This window comes from Oncorhynchus gorbuscha, linkage group LG10 (assembly GCF_021184085.1).
Source record: "Oncorhynchus gorbuscha isolate QuinsamMale2020 ecotype Even-year linkage group LG10, OgorEven_v1.0, whole genome shotgun sequence".
Taxonomy (NCBI): Eukaryota; Metazoa; Chordata; class Actinopteri; order Salmoniformes; family Salmonidae; genus Oncorhynchus; species Oncorhynchus gorbuscha.
The window spans coordinates 56,520,891-56,537,399 of NC_060182.1; the positions used below are offsets into that span (position 1 = coordinate 56,520,891).

The 16,509-nt window shown below is 43.3% G+C and overlaps 1 protein-coding gene across 1 annotated transcript; it reads left to right on the forward strand.

The window, feature by feature from the left end:
- Window positions 1-1,361: 1,361 nt before the first annotated feature.
- Window positions 1,362-10,374, forward strand: LOC124046911 (NACHT, LRR and PYD domains-containing protein 3-like). Its single transcript, XM_046367680.1, has 5 exons — window positions 1,362-1,519; window positions 1,813-1,977; window positions 2,180-2,226; window positions 2,326-2,495; window positions 10,351-10,374. The coding sequence occupies exons 1-5, from the start codon at window positions 1,362-1,364 to the stop codon at window positions 10,372-10,374; spliced, it is 564 nt and encodes a 187-aa protein (XP_046223636.1).
- Window positions 10,375-16,509: the final 6,135 nt, after the last annotated feature.

Sequence of the window (16,509 nt, forward strand, 5' to 3'; positions counted from 1 at the left end):
ACAGAGACATGCTGTAGTCCTCGGGTCTGAACTCTGACCTCAAACCCCTCATACACGAGAGAGCTGACGTGAAAGATTCAGGAGTGAAGCTGCTCTCTAGTAGAGGACTGATGAATCCTCACTGTGAACTGGAGACACTGAGGTTAGTAACTCTAACTGGTTCAACAAGTGTTATTTGCTCACAAGATTTGCATGGGTGTATAGACCACAATGTCATCCTAATGTGCTAATGTACTTTATTACCGCTAAACTGGATATTTGTATATAGGGTCCTGTCATCTGAGTAGATAATTATCACAGATCTCCTAAATTCTGATCATCAATGCAAATAATCAACTGAATAAGAAGCAAAACTGCATTAATTACTGTAAGTGTAAAGGTAGGTTTACAGTTCGTCTGTTGACATGTCTGTAGGCAACTGTCACAGCGACATCATGAACATTCTAATGTCATCTGTTATCCTAATGGCTCGCCATTACCTTGTAAATAATGATCTTGCTGTGAGTCTATTCCTGTAATAATGAATACAAATGTGCTAGAGTCAAAATGTCAGCTAGCTAGCTAACAAGCTACCAATGAACCAAGACATAGTTCAGAAAGTTGTTTTAGTTGCCTGGCTTGCATATACAAAATATGTTTTAAATGGATGAGTTTCTTGGTGTTAAAATAGTGGAAGTATGCTATTTGAAGTACAAGGCTTCTGATGTCATGCAGATACTTGTGTTTATACTTTTTCATAACGGCAATGACAAATTTGATGTCGGGCGACAATAGTATTTTCTTTATGTCACTGCCACAACTGTCTACAGACATGTGGACAGCTATACCAGCTTTGAAACTTATTTTCATGTCTGTGTGACAAGGAAACCGACAGTTGCAGTAACGGTCTACAGACATTCCACCGGAGTATAAATTAAATATTGTTTTGACAGCAAAACTTGTCACATTTGAATTGTTTACAGACATGTCGTTAGACCAAGTATAAACCAGCCTTAAGCCTGTGCCAACATTTTTTTTATTTTACCAGGCAGAACGAATTCTTATTTTCAATGACGGCTTAGGAACAGTGGGTTAACTGCCTGTTTAGGGGCAGAACAACAGATTTGTACCTTGTCAGCTCGGGGATTTGAACTCGCAACCTTCCAGTTACTAGTCCAACGCTCTAACCACTAGGCTACCCTGCCGCCCCGGGTACATGAGCCGTAAACCTGTGTCAACATGATTTGATGAAATTGTGTGGTTCAGTACACTAGAGAGCTCACATGACTGTCTTTTGTAAGGTAGCATGTTGAGACAAAGGCATGCTCTGCAGCTTGGGTCTCCTTTTCCAATTCAATTTATATAATTTATTTAGGTTGAATATGTGTAGACTTACCTCCAACTGCTGTGAGGCTCTGGCCCCAGCTCTCAGCTCTAATTCCCAACACCTGAGAGAGCTGGAACTGAGTAACAATGATTCAGGAGTGAAGCTGCTTTCTGCTGGACTGGCGAATGCACACTGTAAACTTGAGATACTGAGGTAAGTCTTGCTGTGCTTGCTCAACATAATTTTTCACGATTCTTTCACATGACTTTTAGGGCACTATATTAGCCCAGTGTTTTTCGGTTCAGCTAAACTGAATGTTCATAGTTCCCAAACAAATAACTTTAAATCAATGATATCAAATAATGTGTTGACTTTCATAAAGATATGGAATATTTCTGGGAATAAGAAACCGTGTCATGGAAAAGGGCGAAATACAGAGCTTCCTGGCACTTGGTCCACCGCCAGAGGGTAGTGGTGTCATTGAAATCATATTAAACTCTCTGCAGGTTGTCCTTCTGTGGAGTCAAAGAGGAAGGCTGTGCTTCTCTTGCCTCAGCGCTGAAGTCAAACCCCTCACACATGAGAGAGCTAGACCTGATCTTCAAATGCCCAGGAGACTCTAGAGAGAGACTGCTCTCTGCTAGATTGAAGGACCCACACTTCAAACTCAAGTAAGTTGATTATTTATGTGAATATCCAGCAATGCTCGGAATTATACAGTTAGCGTCTATGTATAATATTTTGACCCTCTCTCCCTCTTCGTCGAAAAGCTCAGTTTGCACACAGCACTGTATAGGCCCACATAGGCTGTTGCGTGCGTGAGTGTGCGCATGCTTATGTCAATCACATGCTGTTCTTCTGTTTTTACCATAGTATGGACCGTGGAGAGTGCAGGGCCGATAAACCTGGGCAAAAGAGATGTAAGTAGAAAAATTATATTATTTCATTAACAGTAAAACAAATAAAAATAATAATGATGATGATTTGTAAATGTATTGTTCCTTGGTCTCCCCCATCAGATGCCCGTGAGCTCACACTGGACACACGCACAGTACACAAACTGCTCTCACTGCCTGAGAAGAGAAAGGTGCCACGGGAGAAAGAGGAGTATCCTGATCACCCAGATATATTTCGGATAGAGCCACAGGTGCTGTGTAAAGAGGAGCTGTCTGTGCGCTGTTACTGGCAGGTAGAGTGGAGGGATGGGGCTGAGATAGGAATGACATATAAAGGAATCTTGAACGTGCCGTCCTTGGCCAGCTCTCCCGCTATCTCTCTCTGAATGACCTTCTTGATCCAAATCAGTCAGGTTTCAAGACTAGTCATTCAACTGAGACTGCTCTTCTCTGTATCACGGAGGCGCTCCGCACTGCTAAAGCTAACTCTCTCTCCTCTGCTCTCATCCTTCTAGACCTATCGGCTGCCTTTGATACTGTGAACCATCAGATCCTCCTCTCCACCCTCTCCGAGTTGGGCATCTCCGGCGCGGCCCACGCTTGGATTGCGTCCTACCTGACAGGTCGCTCCTACCAGGTGGCGTGGCGAGAATCTGTCTCCTCACCACGCGCTCTCACCACTGGTGTCCCCCAGGGCTCTGTTCTAGGCCCTCTCCTATTCTCGCTATACACCAAGTCACTTGGCTCTGTCATAACCTCACATGGTCTCTCCTATTATTGATATGCAGACGACACAAAATTAATCTTCTCCTTTCCCCCTTCTGATGACCAGGTGGCGAATCGCATCTCTGCATGTCTGGCAGACATATCAGTGTGGATGACGGATCACCACCTCAAGCTGAACCTCGGCAAGACTGAGCTGCTCTTCCTCCCGGGGAAGGACTGCCCGTTCCATGATCTCGCAATCACGGTTGACAACTCCATTGTGTCCTCCTCCCAGAGCGCTAAGAACCATGGCGTGATCCTGGACAACACCCTGTCATTCTCAACTAACATCAAGGCGGTGGCCCGTTCCTGTAGGTTCATGCTCTACAACATCCGCAGAGTACGACCCTGCCTCACACAGGAAGCGGCGCAGGTCCTAATCCAGGCACTTGTCATCTCCCGTCTGGATTACTGCAACTCGCTGTTGGCTGGGCTCCCTGCCTGTGCCATTAAACCCCTACAACTCATCCAGAACGCCGCAGCCCGTCTGGTGTTCAACCTTCCCAAATTCTCTCACGTCACCCCGCTCCTCCGCTCTCTCCACTGGCTTCCAGTTGAAGCTCGCATCCGCTACAAGACCATGATGCTTGCCTACGGAGCTGTGAGGGGAACGGCACCTCAGTACCTCCAGGCTCTGATCAGGCCCTACACCCAAACAAGGGCACTGCGTTCATCCACCTCTGGCCTGCTCGCCTCCCTACCACTGAGGAAGTACAGTTCCCGCTCAGCCCAGTCAAAACTGTTCGCTGCTCTGGCCCCCCAATGGTGGAACAAACTCCCTCACGACGCCAGGACAGCGGAGTCAATCACCACCTTCCGGAGACACCTGAAACCCCACCTCTTTAAGGAATACCTAGGATAGGATAAGTAATCCTTCTCACCCCCCCCCCTTTAAGATTTAGATGCACTATTGTAAAGTGACTGTTCTACTGGATGTCATAAGGTGAATGCACCAATTTGTAAGTCGCTCTGGATAAGAGCGTCTGCTAAATGACTTAAATGTAAATGTATGTAAATGGAATGTAAATGGAATAAGCAGGAGGCAGGGAGGTCACGATTCAAGTCTCGGACGCAATGACAAGTCATGGATTCTATTCTATTTGCATAAAAACTGTTATGCCCATCGCAATAATACGACCACTAGGATACCTGCCTCCTTCTCCCACTCTAACAGAGTAGGAGTGTATCTGGACAGGGTGGCCGGCACTCTTTCCTTCTACAATGTCTCATCCAAAACACTCACCCGCCTGTACACATTCTACGCCGCATGCACTGAACCCCTCTACCCAGGGTTTCGGTTTCGGCTCGACTCGTCAGTGTCCCTGTGGGTAGAACAGCCTCCTCTGTCCTGGAGCAACACCTGAGTCTTTAGGGAAATCAAACTCCTGTTCAATCACAACAATGTGTCATTGTCACTTGTGCTCCCTCTCCGGGCCTCTCGGTCACCAGGCTGCTCGTTATGGTGCACACCTGTCAGCATCGTTACGCGCATCTGCGCTGAATGACACTCACCTGGACTCCATCACCTCATTGTTTCTGTTTCTGTTTCATGTCTGTGCGTTGTTCGTGGTTCTTGTTACGTTTCATTCATTCACTCCCTGAACTTGCTTCCCGACTCCCAGCGCACACGTTACAGTCATGATGGACACAACCATGTGTCATGGTGGAATGGGTTTCACTTTGACACACACGTGAACACACTCAAGTCATGAGTTAACATCTGTTTATGTACTGTACATAATCATTAATATACTCTAATGTAGTTGACCACAGTAGTTGAATATACAGTTGAAAGTCCGTGTTGCCCAGCAACAGCCCCAAAACATCACTACTCTAGAGAAGATATGCATGGAGGAATGGGCCAAAATACCAGCAACAGTGTGTGAAAACCTTGTGAAGACTTACAGAAAACATTTGACCTCTGTCATTGCCAACAAAGGGTATATAACAAAGTATTGAGATAAACTTTTGTTATTGACCAAAAACTTATTTTCCACCATAATTTGCAAATAAATTCATAAAAAATCCTACAATGTGATTTTCTGGATTTTTTTTCTCATTTTGTCTGTCATAGTTGAAGTGTACCTATGATGAAAATTACAGGCCTCTCTCATCTTTTTAAGTGGAAGAACTTGCACAATTTGTGGCTGTCTAAATACTTTTTTTCCCCACTGTACTTTTTTGCCCCACTGTAAACATTTAATTTGGAGGGATCTCAAAGAGGTATCTTGTCATTTCTTATCCTTGGTTTTTATAAATATTCATGTTAATGTTTAGTTATGTCATTGTTGTGACTGTAATTCCCGTTCTGTATGAACTCAATACACTGAATGGAATATCCTGTACAGTTTTATTTAGCAAAATTGAGTTGAATAAAATAATATTGTTTTGTTATAGCATGCTTATACCGGTTGTCTATCAATTTTATTTGCTTGATAGCGAGTTCACTCATTTTAAAATGCATATCTTCCATGCCTCTCTTGAGTCACTGCTTCTGTACATGGTTGGATTCACTTAGAATGTAACACTCAAACGTCATCATTCCTAAAAACTCCAGCATTGTTTGCATTATATTTCAAACCCTCATTTTATCATCCCAGGTTCATCATTCATCTCTCTTCCTTTCTTCAGGCGGTTCAGATAACATTTCCTCCTCTTTTTCTAACCCTGCGTATCACCACTGTAAAGTCTTCCAAACGGATCTCTTTATCTTTTCTCAAATGGAAGGAGGCTGACAGAGGAGCGCTTTGTTTCTCACACTTGGTATCTTTAATTGCTGGTAAAAGACACACACACAGACAGTGTGTTGTTGAGTACTTGGTGACTGCAGTTCTTATAATAGGATCTCCATAAATGGCGAAGTAAACTAAAACATGCAGTCCTATGAGATACAATAATAAACGTATGATATAATAAAAAGTCTGAAGTACGTTCGCGGTTTGACAAGGGAACAACATTCCCACCTCTTTCATTGTCAACAATACAATTTTGTCCATATTCTTGATGAAGAATGTTAATAAACTCACTCACTTGAGACCACACAATCAACGAAATAGTGCTTCTAAATAGCTCTATGTTGAAAACCAGAGATTCAGTTATAAAATAAATAAAATAAAATAAAGTTCATTATCATTTATACAGCCATTCTACCTGGTTTAAGTCATTTAAGTTCAGACTGGAGTATTTTTTTTCATCAAAAATAAATAAATCATTATAATTGTATTTTTCTTTTAATCACTCAGACACCCGAGACCCACTCAAAACCTCCCAAATTTGCGTCGTGACCCACCAGTTGAGAATCGCTGCATTAAAATACCTGCGTGACATACCTGGAAAAGACACAAACACACACAAACAAACATGGTGCTGTGTCTTGGTGAATACTTGGCGACTGCAGTTTTTACAGAACCTGGGTATCAAGATAAAATGAAATCATGTCACTTTTCACGAAACCAATGCTAATGTGAGCATAGCTATAGCATAACCATATTTAACCAATGGACGGAGCTAGCATAGCTAACTGAGGTGAAATGCGAAATGTCCAGTTACTGGACAAAAGTCCAATTAAACCATCACGAAACACGCTAACATAAATAACGAGTATAGCACTTTAGAGGTTTGCAACTTACAATAAGTTATACAGTATATAAAAAATATATAAAAATAACTAAGCTGAGAATGCAAAATACCCAGGAATTAACCAGCAGTCCCATATTACGCCAGTAGAGATCACTCTGAACACATGACAACATGAAAAACAACTACTTTTGGCGAGTCCCTCAAATCAACAGGGACATTTCTATCCCTGTTAATGTATTTTATTCATTTATTTAACCTTTATTTAACTAGGCAAGTCAGTTAAGAACAAATTCTTATTTACCCCTGCCAAACCCTAACCCGGAGGACCCTGGACCAATACACCTGTCTGTTCACAAGCTGCTCTGTTGCGCCATCAACAGTGTGTAGCAACATCTCTGCATATAATACATACGCATGTTATTAATACATACGCATGTTGTGATGTAGCCCGATGTAGTCATTTTGTTGTTACATTTTTTTATTTTAATTGTAGCCTTTATTGCTTAAAGAGATTGGACACATACATACAAACTCTCTCTCTCTCTCTCTCTCTCTCTCTCTCTCTCTCTCTCTCTCTCTCTCTCTCTCTCTCTCTCTCTCTCTCTCTCTCTCTCTCTCTCTCTCTCTCATACAAGTTCATATATATTGTGAGTGCAATAAAACAAATATTAGGATTAATATGCATATGCCACCATGTGATCACATTATAGCAATAAAATAGAAATAAAATGATCACATTATAGCAATAAAATAGAAATAAAAACAACAGAGTGGCTGCGGTTCCGTATTTTCTGGAACAGGTATTTTCTGGACTAATGATATGGAGATTTCTGTACTTGTGCAGCAGGATCCGTTACCGCTTCCCCCTTTCGAGTCCTTTCCCCTACTGCTCAGTGCTCAATCTGTGACTCCGCTGCCGCTTGAACAAGAAACACAGCTTGAACAAACTTAGTTCTTTGTCTGTTTAACAGTAATCTATTGCAAACATAGGCACGACACAACAGGCAGTCTAGCAATTTATTTGTCTTTTTTCAGGAGGGGAGTTAGCCTACATGCAGCTATTTAGTTATTACTGCATGCAAGACACTGACAGGCAGTCAATAGCAAACATTGGCTATTGAGAGGCAGGAGGCAGAGTTATTTGTTATAGCAACACTGGCTATAACAACACTGGCTATATGGCAGCATAACTATAGCAACAGATAGCCTTCATATTTTTTGAACGTTAATTCAAATCGGCGTTTTTTAAATTTATTTCAGCACAAAACAACACCGGCAACAGACCAACAAACAACAACAACAAAAGAAACACTGCCACTGCCACAGAGGTGAGTAAACCGCCCCATCCCATGCAAGGACTCAAACTACCTACCTTGGGTAGGTAGGCCCGCATTTCTAAGGTGTCTGTTTGTCTTGATTTGACTCCCCCCTGCACTGCCTGTGAATTCTGAAACATTGCCTACTCAGATTTTCTTTTAACTACAGTAGGCTAGGCCTGCTTACAGTAGCCTACACACTTCAATGCAAAATATCAACTGTCTCTTCACCTGTTCAATTCTACTGTATGTTATAAACTGCGCTCATTTCGCATGCATAGAGAACAACATTGAAATTATAATAGGCACAATTAAATGAGAGATGCACATGGATGTATGGCTTCTTCGGGAATATGAACTCATCATGGCCAGGAAAGGTGAGGAATTGATTCTGCAATGTTTATGATGTACACTGAGTGTACAAAACCCTAGGAACACAGGCTCTTTCCATGACATAGACTGACCAGCTGAATAGGCTACAGGTGAAAGCTATGGTCCCATATAGATGTCACTTGTTCAATCCATCAATGAAGGGGAGGATACAGGTTAAAAAAGGATGTTAAGCATTGAGACAATTGCAACATGGATTGTGTATGTGTGCCACTCATAGGGTGAATGGACAAGACAAAATATATAAGAGCCTTTGAACAGGGCATGGTAGTAGGTGGCAGGTGCACCGGTTTGAGTCAAGAACGGCAAAAAACAATTTCCTGTATATATCAAGAATGGTCCACCACCCAAAGGGCATCCAGCCAACTTGACACAACTGTGTGAAACATTATCGTCAACATGGTCCAGCATCCCTGTGGAATACTTTCCACAGTCCATTCTCCGACGAATTGAGGCTGTTGTGAGGGCAAAAGGGGTGCACCTCAATATTAGGAAGGTGTTCCTAATATTTTGTACACTCATTGCATGTATTATGTTTATTAATGAAATATTGTCTACTTGAGAAATGTGACATTTACAGTGGGCTATTCAGACGTAGTCTTCAAACGTCAAAGGTGAACCGTCTGTTCTACTGTTAATCTGTGCTTCGGATCGGATCGCATAGAGCAAAATACTTGAAAAGGCTTATCGATTTACTACAGTGAAGTGGGTCCAATTAAATGAGAGATGGGACAAATGGTAGCCTATATCCTAACTTGTTGTAGGCCTATAGGCTATTTCGTGAATATGAAGCCATCACATTCAGAAAATGTTCTGCAATCATGGAAATGAAATAAAAAATACGAAATAGACGCCAATTAGCATCAGTCAGAATGACTTTTTCCCCACAAAAGGGCTTTATTACAGACAAAAATATCCCTCAATTCAGAGGAATATTTAAGCTATATTGGGGAACACAGATTAGATTAACAGATTTTTTATTTATTTATTATTTTTAGTTGGCTAGGCATTATTTATTTAATTTGACTCCCAGCTTCTGATAAAAATGTGATGCTGAACCAACCAAAAGTTTGACTGAGTTGTGGAATGACAGTAAATCGATGTCCCGACCACAAGATGGCCTCTTTGTCGCAATGGACAGAACATGACCAGCAGCGCTTGCAGCTTGTGCGTCCCATATGAGAGACGACTAGGAGCGACCCTTTCAATTCCACCACACACACAGTCACACACACACGCACGCGCACGCGCACGCACGCACTCACGCACACACACACACACACACACACACACACACACACACACACACACACACACACACACACACACACACACACACACACACACACACACACACACACACACACACACACACACACACACACACACACACACACACACACACACACTTACAATTACGAATGGCCCTCATTAGTGGGATTGAACAGTGAACGTGGTTTATATTGATCTATGAGGCAGACTTCTCAGACTACCTTTCATATATTAATCCATTGTACCTCAGGTTAATGAGAGCATTGGTTTATCACTGCTACATACCCTCAGCTTTCTCTCCACTACAATGTCACCCCCACACACACCCACACACCTGCCTCTCAATACAAAAGGCCTGCTCGCATTGACAGACAATATTGATCCTTGTCAGTCTGTCTTTCTCCTCTTGTTGTCACAAATTGGATCTTAGGATAAAAAGGGGACAGTTATATAATTTGGGATTGAAACCTGCAGACATGTGCCAATGCATAGAAAGGTTTACACTACAGAACGCATTATACAATTGGTCAAATTTACACCATTTAGAGGTAAAAATAAATAAATGTCTGAAATAAAATATAGTTGAATTAAACAAACAGGCCCGTCGATAAATGTTTGTTCAGATTTGAGATTTTCCACATCGTAGATCAATACTGTCCATGTCTGTCTTTACCTTGTTTATTATCTTGCTATGAAGTTTGTTTAACTTCACCACACATTTTCTCTTCCTACCAGTCTTTTTAAAGTTGCCAATCACTGTCCAGGGAGGTGACATCATCGACTGGGAGTTGTATGAAGAACTCCGGTTACCACTGATCGTTTTCAGGGGTCAGAGTCAGACGGCATGTGACTGGCACATAAGATGACTAGGGCAGGGGGCCAGGAATAACCCCACCCCTACCTTCCCCCACCCAACCCCACTTACATTTATAAGGAGGGGGAGTGAGGAGTAAGCCGTGGTTCATGAGGCCTCTTCGACAGGTAGGCCTTATATTATATACCCGTTCCCAAAAGTGTGTAAGTCACGCATAGGGTGAAGTTACCTCTTCCCGGCCTGCTGCTAACACAAAAGAACTGGAGGGACTGAGTTGAAATAGGCGCTCTTCACGTATGAAAATAGTATGTGAATAATTTGAGTCAATGTATAATTCAAACCCTACGTATACAGATATACCACGTATGTAAAAACCACATGCACCAGGAAGCGAAGGCTGTGGAAGAACCGAGACTCCAAACTTGGCTTGTCTCGTTGAACATTTCCCAAACAGTAGCACGTACATGCACAGCGTCACATTGCTCCTTTCAACTCCCAATCATTTTCTGTGTTTGACTTTTTCCCAAGGGTTTTTGCGACTGGCTTGGATTGAACAGGTGGTGTAGTGTGGAGCTGATCTGGCACTTTTACCGGCTAATAAAAATAGCTGCGGTCTCCATGATGTCACCGCAAAGTAAATCACTGTCTCTAAGCTCTCTGGGTTGACTGTCTGTAGCTGCTCTCTGTAGGGGACATATCTCCCTAATTATTCACCTCTTCTTTCCTATAGTCTCTCTCTCTCTCTTTTTACTCCCTCTCTCTGTCTCTCTCCCTCACTATTTACAGCAGGTGCCACCCCTCACCCAACCTCGCTCGTTATGCGGCTGGTCACTTCGTATTTTTCTCTCGCTCTCCTTTTCTCACATTCCTCCTTTCTATTTGTGTCCCTCCCTCCCCCCACGTTGGGTTTCTCTCAATGCCTTGATCGCTCTCCCTCCACCTCTCAGCTTGCATTCTAGTGTTTCACCAGCCTTGTCACCCTCCGAGTGCTTCACTCTGCATGCCATGTGGTACATAGGACTAACCGACAGAACCCAGGGAACCTTGGAGAATCAGGGTGATTCAGGAAAGGATGCAGAGGCAAGAAGAGAGATACTTGGGGGCCTGGGTGCACAAACATCTCTGCCATCTTGAACCCTGCTTGGTTAGAAAGGCACCGTCTAAAAGCGCCCCCCTGACATCACTCCCCCATACCTGGCATTCTGATGCGGAATCCGATCGCCTGTAAATCAGACTCTGTTTGACCATGTGACATGCCACATTTGTGTGGCACCCCCAACCCACCTCCCCCTTACACCCGTATCACCCCCCACCCCCATTTCCCTGCCTCATTACCCTATCCATGTCTTCTTCACTGGGAGCTGACCACCAACCAACCTCCACAGCCCCCCTCTGAAGCTCGATCTCCCCCTTTGGAAGAATGTCCGTTGGGAAGGTGACAATCCCCTGTCCCCACAGCAGTGTATGTGACATGAGTGACCCGGTGGCAGCGCTGCATGCACGCCAAATGGGGGGGGGACTGCGATGCATGGCCATACAGTGGGAGGAATGTGGCACCCGCCAGCTACTCCTGTCAATCTGTTAATTTGCATTCTGCCCATTTGAGAGGGTTAGTCTTTAATAAACAGAGTGAGGGGAAAGTGGCTGTATTTGCCGACTGCCTGGGTTCGCATTGGACACATTAAACACTGGTCTTGCATTGGACACTGGTCTCACAATCAATCAATTTTATAGCCATCAAAATACCCTTATCTTGTATACTGCTTTGTCTTGCTATGCATATGACATTTCACTGTGGTGACTTCTATTACACCCTCAGGCTATCATCTGGAAAACAAATCAAAATCAAATCAAATTTTCACCTTACCGTGAAATGCTTACTTAAAAGCCCTTAACCTCTCTGGGGTAGGCGGGACGCTTGCCTCCCACATGGCCAATAGCCAGGGAAAATGCAGAGCGCCAAATTCAAAGACATTTCTATAAAAATCAAACTACACATGCAAGATAGCAAATTAAAGCTACACTCGTTGTGAATCCAGCCAACATGTCAGATTTCAAAAAGGCTTTTCGGCGAAAAAAGCACAAGATGATAGCACAACAGTAAACAATGAGAGTAGCATATTTCAACTCTGCAGGCGCGACACAAAACACAGAAATAAAATATAAATCAGGCCTTACCTTTGACAAGCTTATTTTGTTGGCACTCCTATATGTCCCATAAACATCACAAATGGTCCTTTTGATCGATTAATTCTGTCGATAAATATCCAAAATGTCCATTTAATTGGCGCATTTGATCCCGAAAAACACTGCTTCCAACTTACGCAACGTCGCTACAAAATATCTCGAAAATTACCTGTAAACTTTGCCAAAACATTTCAAACTACTTTTGTAATACAACTTTAAGTATTTCTAAATGTATATAATCTTCAAATTGAAGATGAGATGATCTGTGTTCAATACAGGAGCAAAACAAACTGACGCTACTTTTCTGGTACCCGCCTCTATCAAAAGGTACACATGAAGCGACGTTCGTTCTATGGTACTTCTTCATTACACAAAGGAAAAATCTCAAATCTCAATTCCTTCAAACTGGTGACATCCAGTGGAAGCAGTAGGAACTGCAGGAAAGTCGATTAGAATTCTGGATTCCCCATGAAAACGTATTGAAAAGACAGTGGCTTAAAAATAAAAATAAATCTGAATGGTTTGTCCTCAGGGTTTCGTCTGCTAAATAAGTTCTGTTATACTCACAGACATGATTCAAACAGTTTTAGAAACTTCAGAGTGTTTTCTATCCAATACTAATAATAATAATATGCATATATTAGCATCTGGGACAGAGTAGGAGGCAGTTCAGTTTGGGCATGCCATTTATCCAAAAGTGAAAATGCTGCCCCCTACCCCAAACAGGTTCCCTTAACCAAAAATGCAGTTCAAGAAATAGAGTTAAGAAAACATTTACTAAATAAATTAAAGTGAAAAAATAAATTAAAGTAACACAAGAAAATGACATAGCAATAACGAGGCTATATACAGGGAGTACCGGTACCAAGTCAATGTGCGGGGGTACAGGTTAGTCTAAGTAATTTGTAAAGTGACAGCGAGTAGAGCAGTGTAAAAACAAATTGGTGGCTCAATGTAAATAGTCCAGGTGTCTTATGGCTTGGTGGTAGAAGCTCTTAAGGAGCCTTTTTGGTCCTAGACAATACTGCTTGCCGAGTCTAAGGCTAGCTAACGCTAGCTTTATCAAACAGAAATTTGCATCCTGTCGCACTAATTCCAAAAGGTTTTGGGACATTGTAAAGTCCATGGAGAATAAGAGCACCTCCTCCCAGCTGCCCACTGCACTGAGGCTAGGAAACAATGTCACCACCAATAAATCTACGATAATCGATCATTTCAAGAAGCATTTTACCATGGCTGACCATGGCTACCCCTACCCCGCAGCAACTTGCCCAAGCCCCCCCCCCTTCTTCTCCAGACAGCTGATGTTCTGAAAGAGCTACAAAATATGGATCCCTACAAATCAGCTGGGCTAGACAATCTGGACCCCCTCTTTCTAAACTTATCTGCCGAAATTGTTGCAACCCCTATTACTAACCTGTTCAACCTCTCTTTGTCTGAGATCCCCAAAGATTGGAAAGCTGCCGGGGTCATCCCCCTCTTCAAAAGGGGAGACACTCTAGACCCAAACTGGTATAGACCTATATCCATCCTGCTCTGCCTTTCTAAAATATTCGAAAACCAAGTTAACAAACCGACCACCGACCATTTCGAATCCCACCGTACCTTCTCCACTATGGGTGCACCTCAGCCACACTCAAGGTCCTAAATGTTCAGTTCAGTGTGTCAAATCGGAGGGCCTGTTGTCCAGACCTCTGGCAGTCTCTGTGGGGGTGCCACAGGGTTCAATTCTCCATCCAACTCTTTTCTCTGTATATATCAATGATGTTGCTCTTGCTGCTGGTGATTCTCTTATCCACCTCTACGCAGAAAACACCATTCTGTATACATCTGGTCCTTCTTTGGACACTGTGTTAACAAACCTCCAAACGAGCCTCAATGCCATACAACACTCCTTCCGTGGCCTCCAACTGCCTTTAAATGCTAGTAAAACTAAATGCATGCTCTTCAACCGATTGTTGCCTGCACCCTCCCACCCGACTAGCATCACTACTCTGGACGGTTCTGACTTAGAATATGTGGACAAATACAAATACCTAGGTGTCTGATTAGACTGTAAACTCTCCTTCCAGACTCACATTAAGCATCTCCAACCCAAATTTAAATCTAGACTCGGCTTCCTATTTCGCAACAAAGCCTCCTTCACTCATGCTGCCAAACATACCCTTGTAAAACTGACTGTCCTACCGATCCTTGACTTTGGCGATATCATTTACAAAATAGCCTCCAACACTCTACTCGGCAAATTGGATGCAGTCTATCACAGTGCCTTCCATTTTGTCACTAAAGCCCCATATACTTCCCACCACTGTGACCCATATGCTCTCGTTGAATGGGCCTCACAACATATTTGTCGCCAAACCCACTGGCTCCAGGTCATCTATAAGTCTTTGCTAGGCAAACCCCGCCTTATCTCAGCTCACTGGTCACCATAGCAACACCCACAAGAAGCACGCGCTCCAGCAGGTATATTTCACTGGTCAACCCCAAAGCCAACACTTCCTTTGGCCGCCTTTCCTTCCAGTTCTGTGCTGCCAATGACTGGAACGAATTGCAAAAATCACTGAAGCTGGAGTCTTATATCTCCCTTTCTAACTTTAAGCATCAGCTGTCAGAGCAGCTTACCGATCACTGTACCTGCACACAGCCAATCTGTAAATAGCACACCCAACTACCTCATCCCCATATTGTTATTTATTCTCTTGCTATTTTGCACCCCAGTATCTCTACTTGCACATCATCATCTGCACATCTGTCACTCCAGTGTCAATGCTAAATTGTAATTGTTTCGCCTCTATGGACTATTTATTGCCTTACATCCCTACTCTTCTACATTTGCACACACTGTATATAGATTTTTCTATTGTGTTATTGACTGTACATTTGTTTATGTGTAACTCTGTGTTGTTGTTTTTGTCGCACTGCTTTGCTTTATCTTGGCCAGGTCGCAGTTGTAAATGAGGACTTGTTCTCAACTGGCCTACCTAGTTAAATAAAGGTGAAAAAAAAATAATAACAATAATATATACACTGCTCAAAAAATAAAGGGAACATTTAAACAACACAATGTAACTCCAAGTCAATCACACTTCTGTGAAATCAAACTGTCCACTTAGGAAGCAACACTTATTGACAATAAATTTCACATGCTGTTGTGCAAATGGAATAGACAACAGGTGGAAATTAAAGGCAATTAGCAAGATACCCCCAATAAAGGAGTGGTTCTGCAGGTGGTGACCACAGACCATTTCTCAGTTCCTATGCTTCCTGGCTGATGTTTTGGTCACTTTTGAATGCTGGCGGTGCTTTCACTCTAGTGGTAGCATGATACGGAGTCTACAACCCACACAAGTGGCTCAGGTAGTGCAGCTCATCCAGGATGGCACATCAATGCGAGCTGTGGCAAGAAGGTTTGCTGTGTCTGTCAGCGTAGTGTCCAGAGCATGGATGCGCTACCAGGAGACAGGCCAGTACATCAGGAGACTTGGAGGAGGCCATAGGAGGGCAACAACCCAGCAGCAGGACCACTACCTCTGCCTTTGTGCAAGGAGGAGCAGGAGGAGCACTGCCAGTGCCCTGCAAAATGACCTCCAACAGGCCACAAATGTGCATGTGTCTGCTCAAACGGTCAGAAACAGACTCCATGAGGGTAGTATGAGGGCAAAATGTACACAGGTGGGGGTTGTGCTTAAAGCCCTACACCGTGCAAGATGTTTGGCATTTGCCAGAGAACACCAAGATTGGCAAATTCGCCACTGGCGCCCTGTGCTCTTCACAGATGAAAGCAGGTTCACACTGAGCACATGTGACAGATGTGACAGAGTCTGGAGACGCCGTGGAGAACATTCTGCTGCCTGCAACATCCTCCAGCATGACCGGTTTGGCGATGGGTCAGTCATGGTGTGGGGTGGCATTTCTTTGGGGGGCCGCACAGCCCTCCATGTGCTCGCCAGAGGTAGCCTGACTGCCATTAGGTACCAAGAT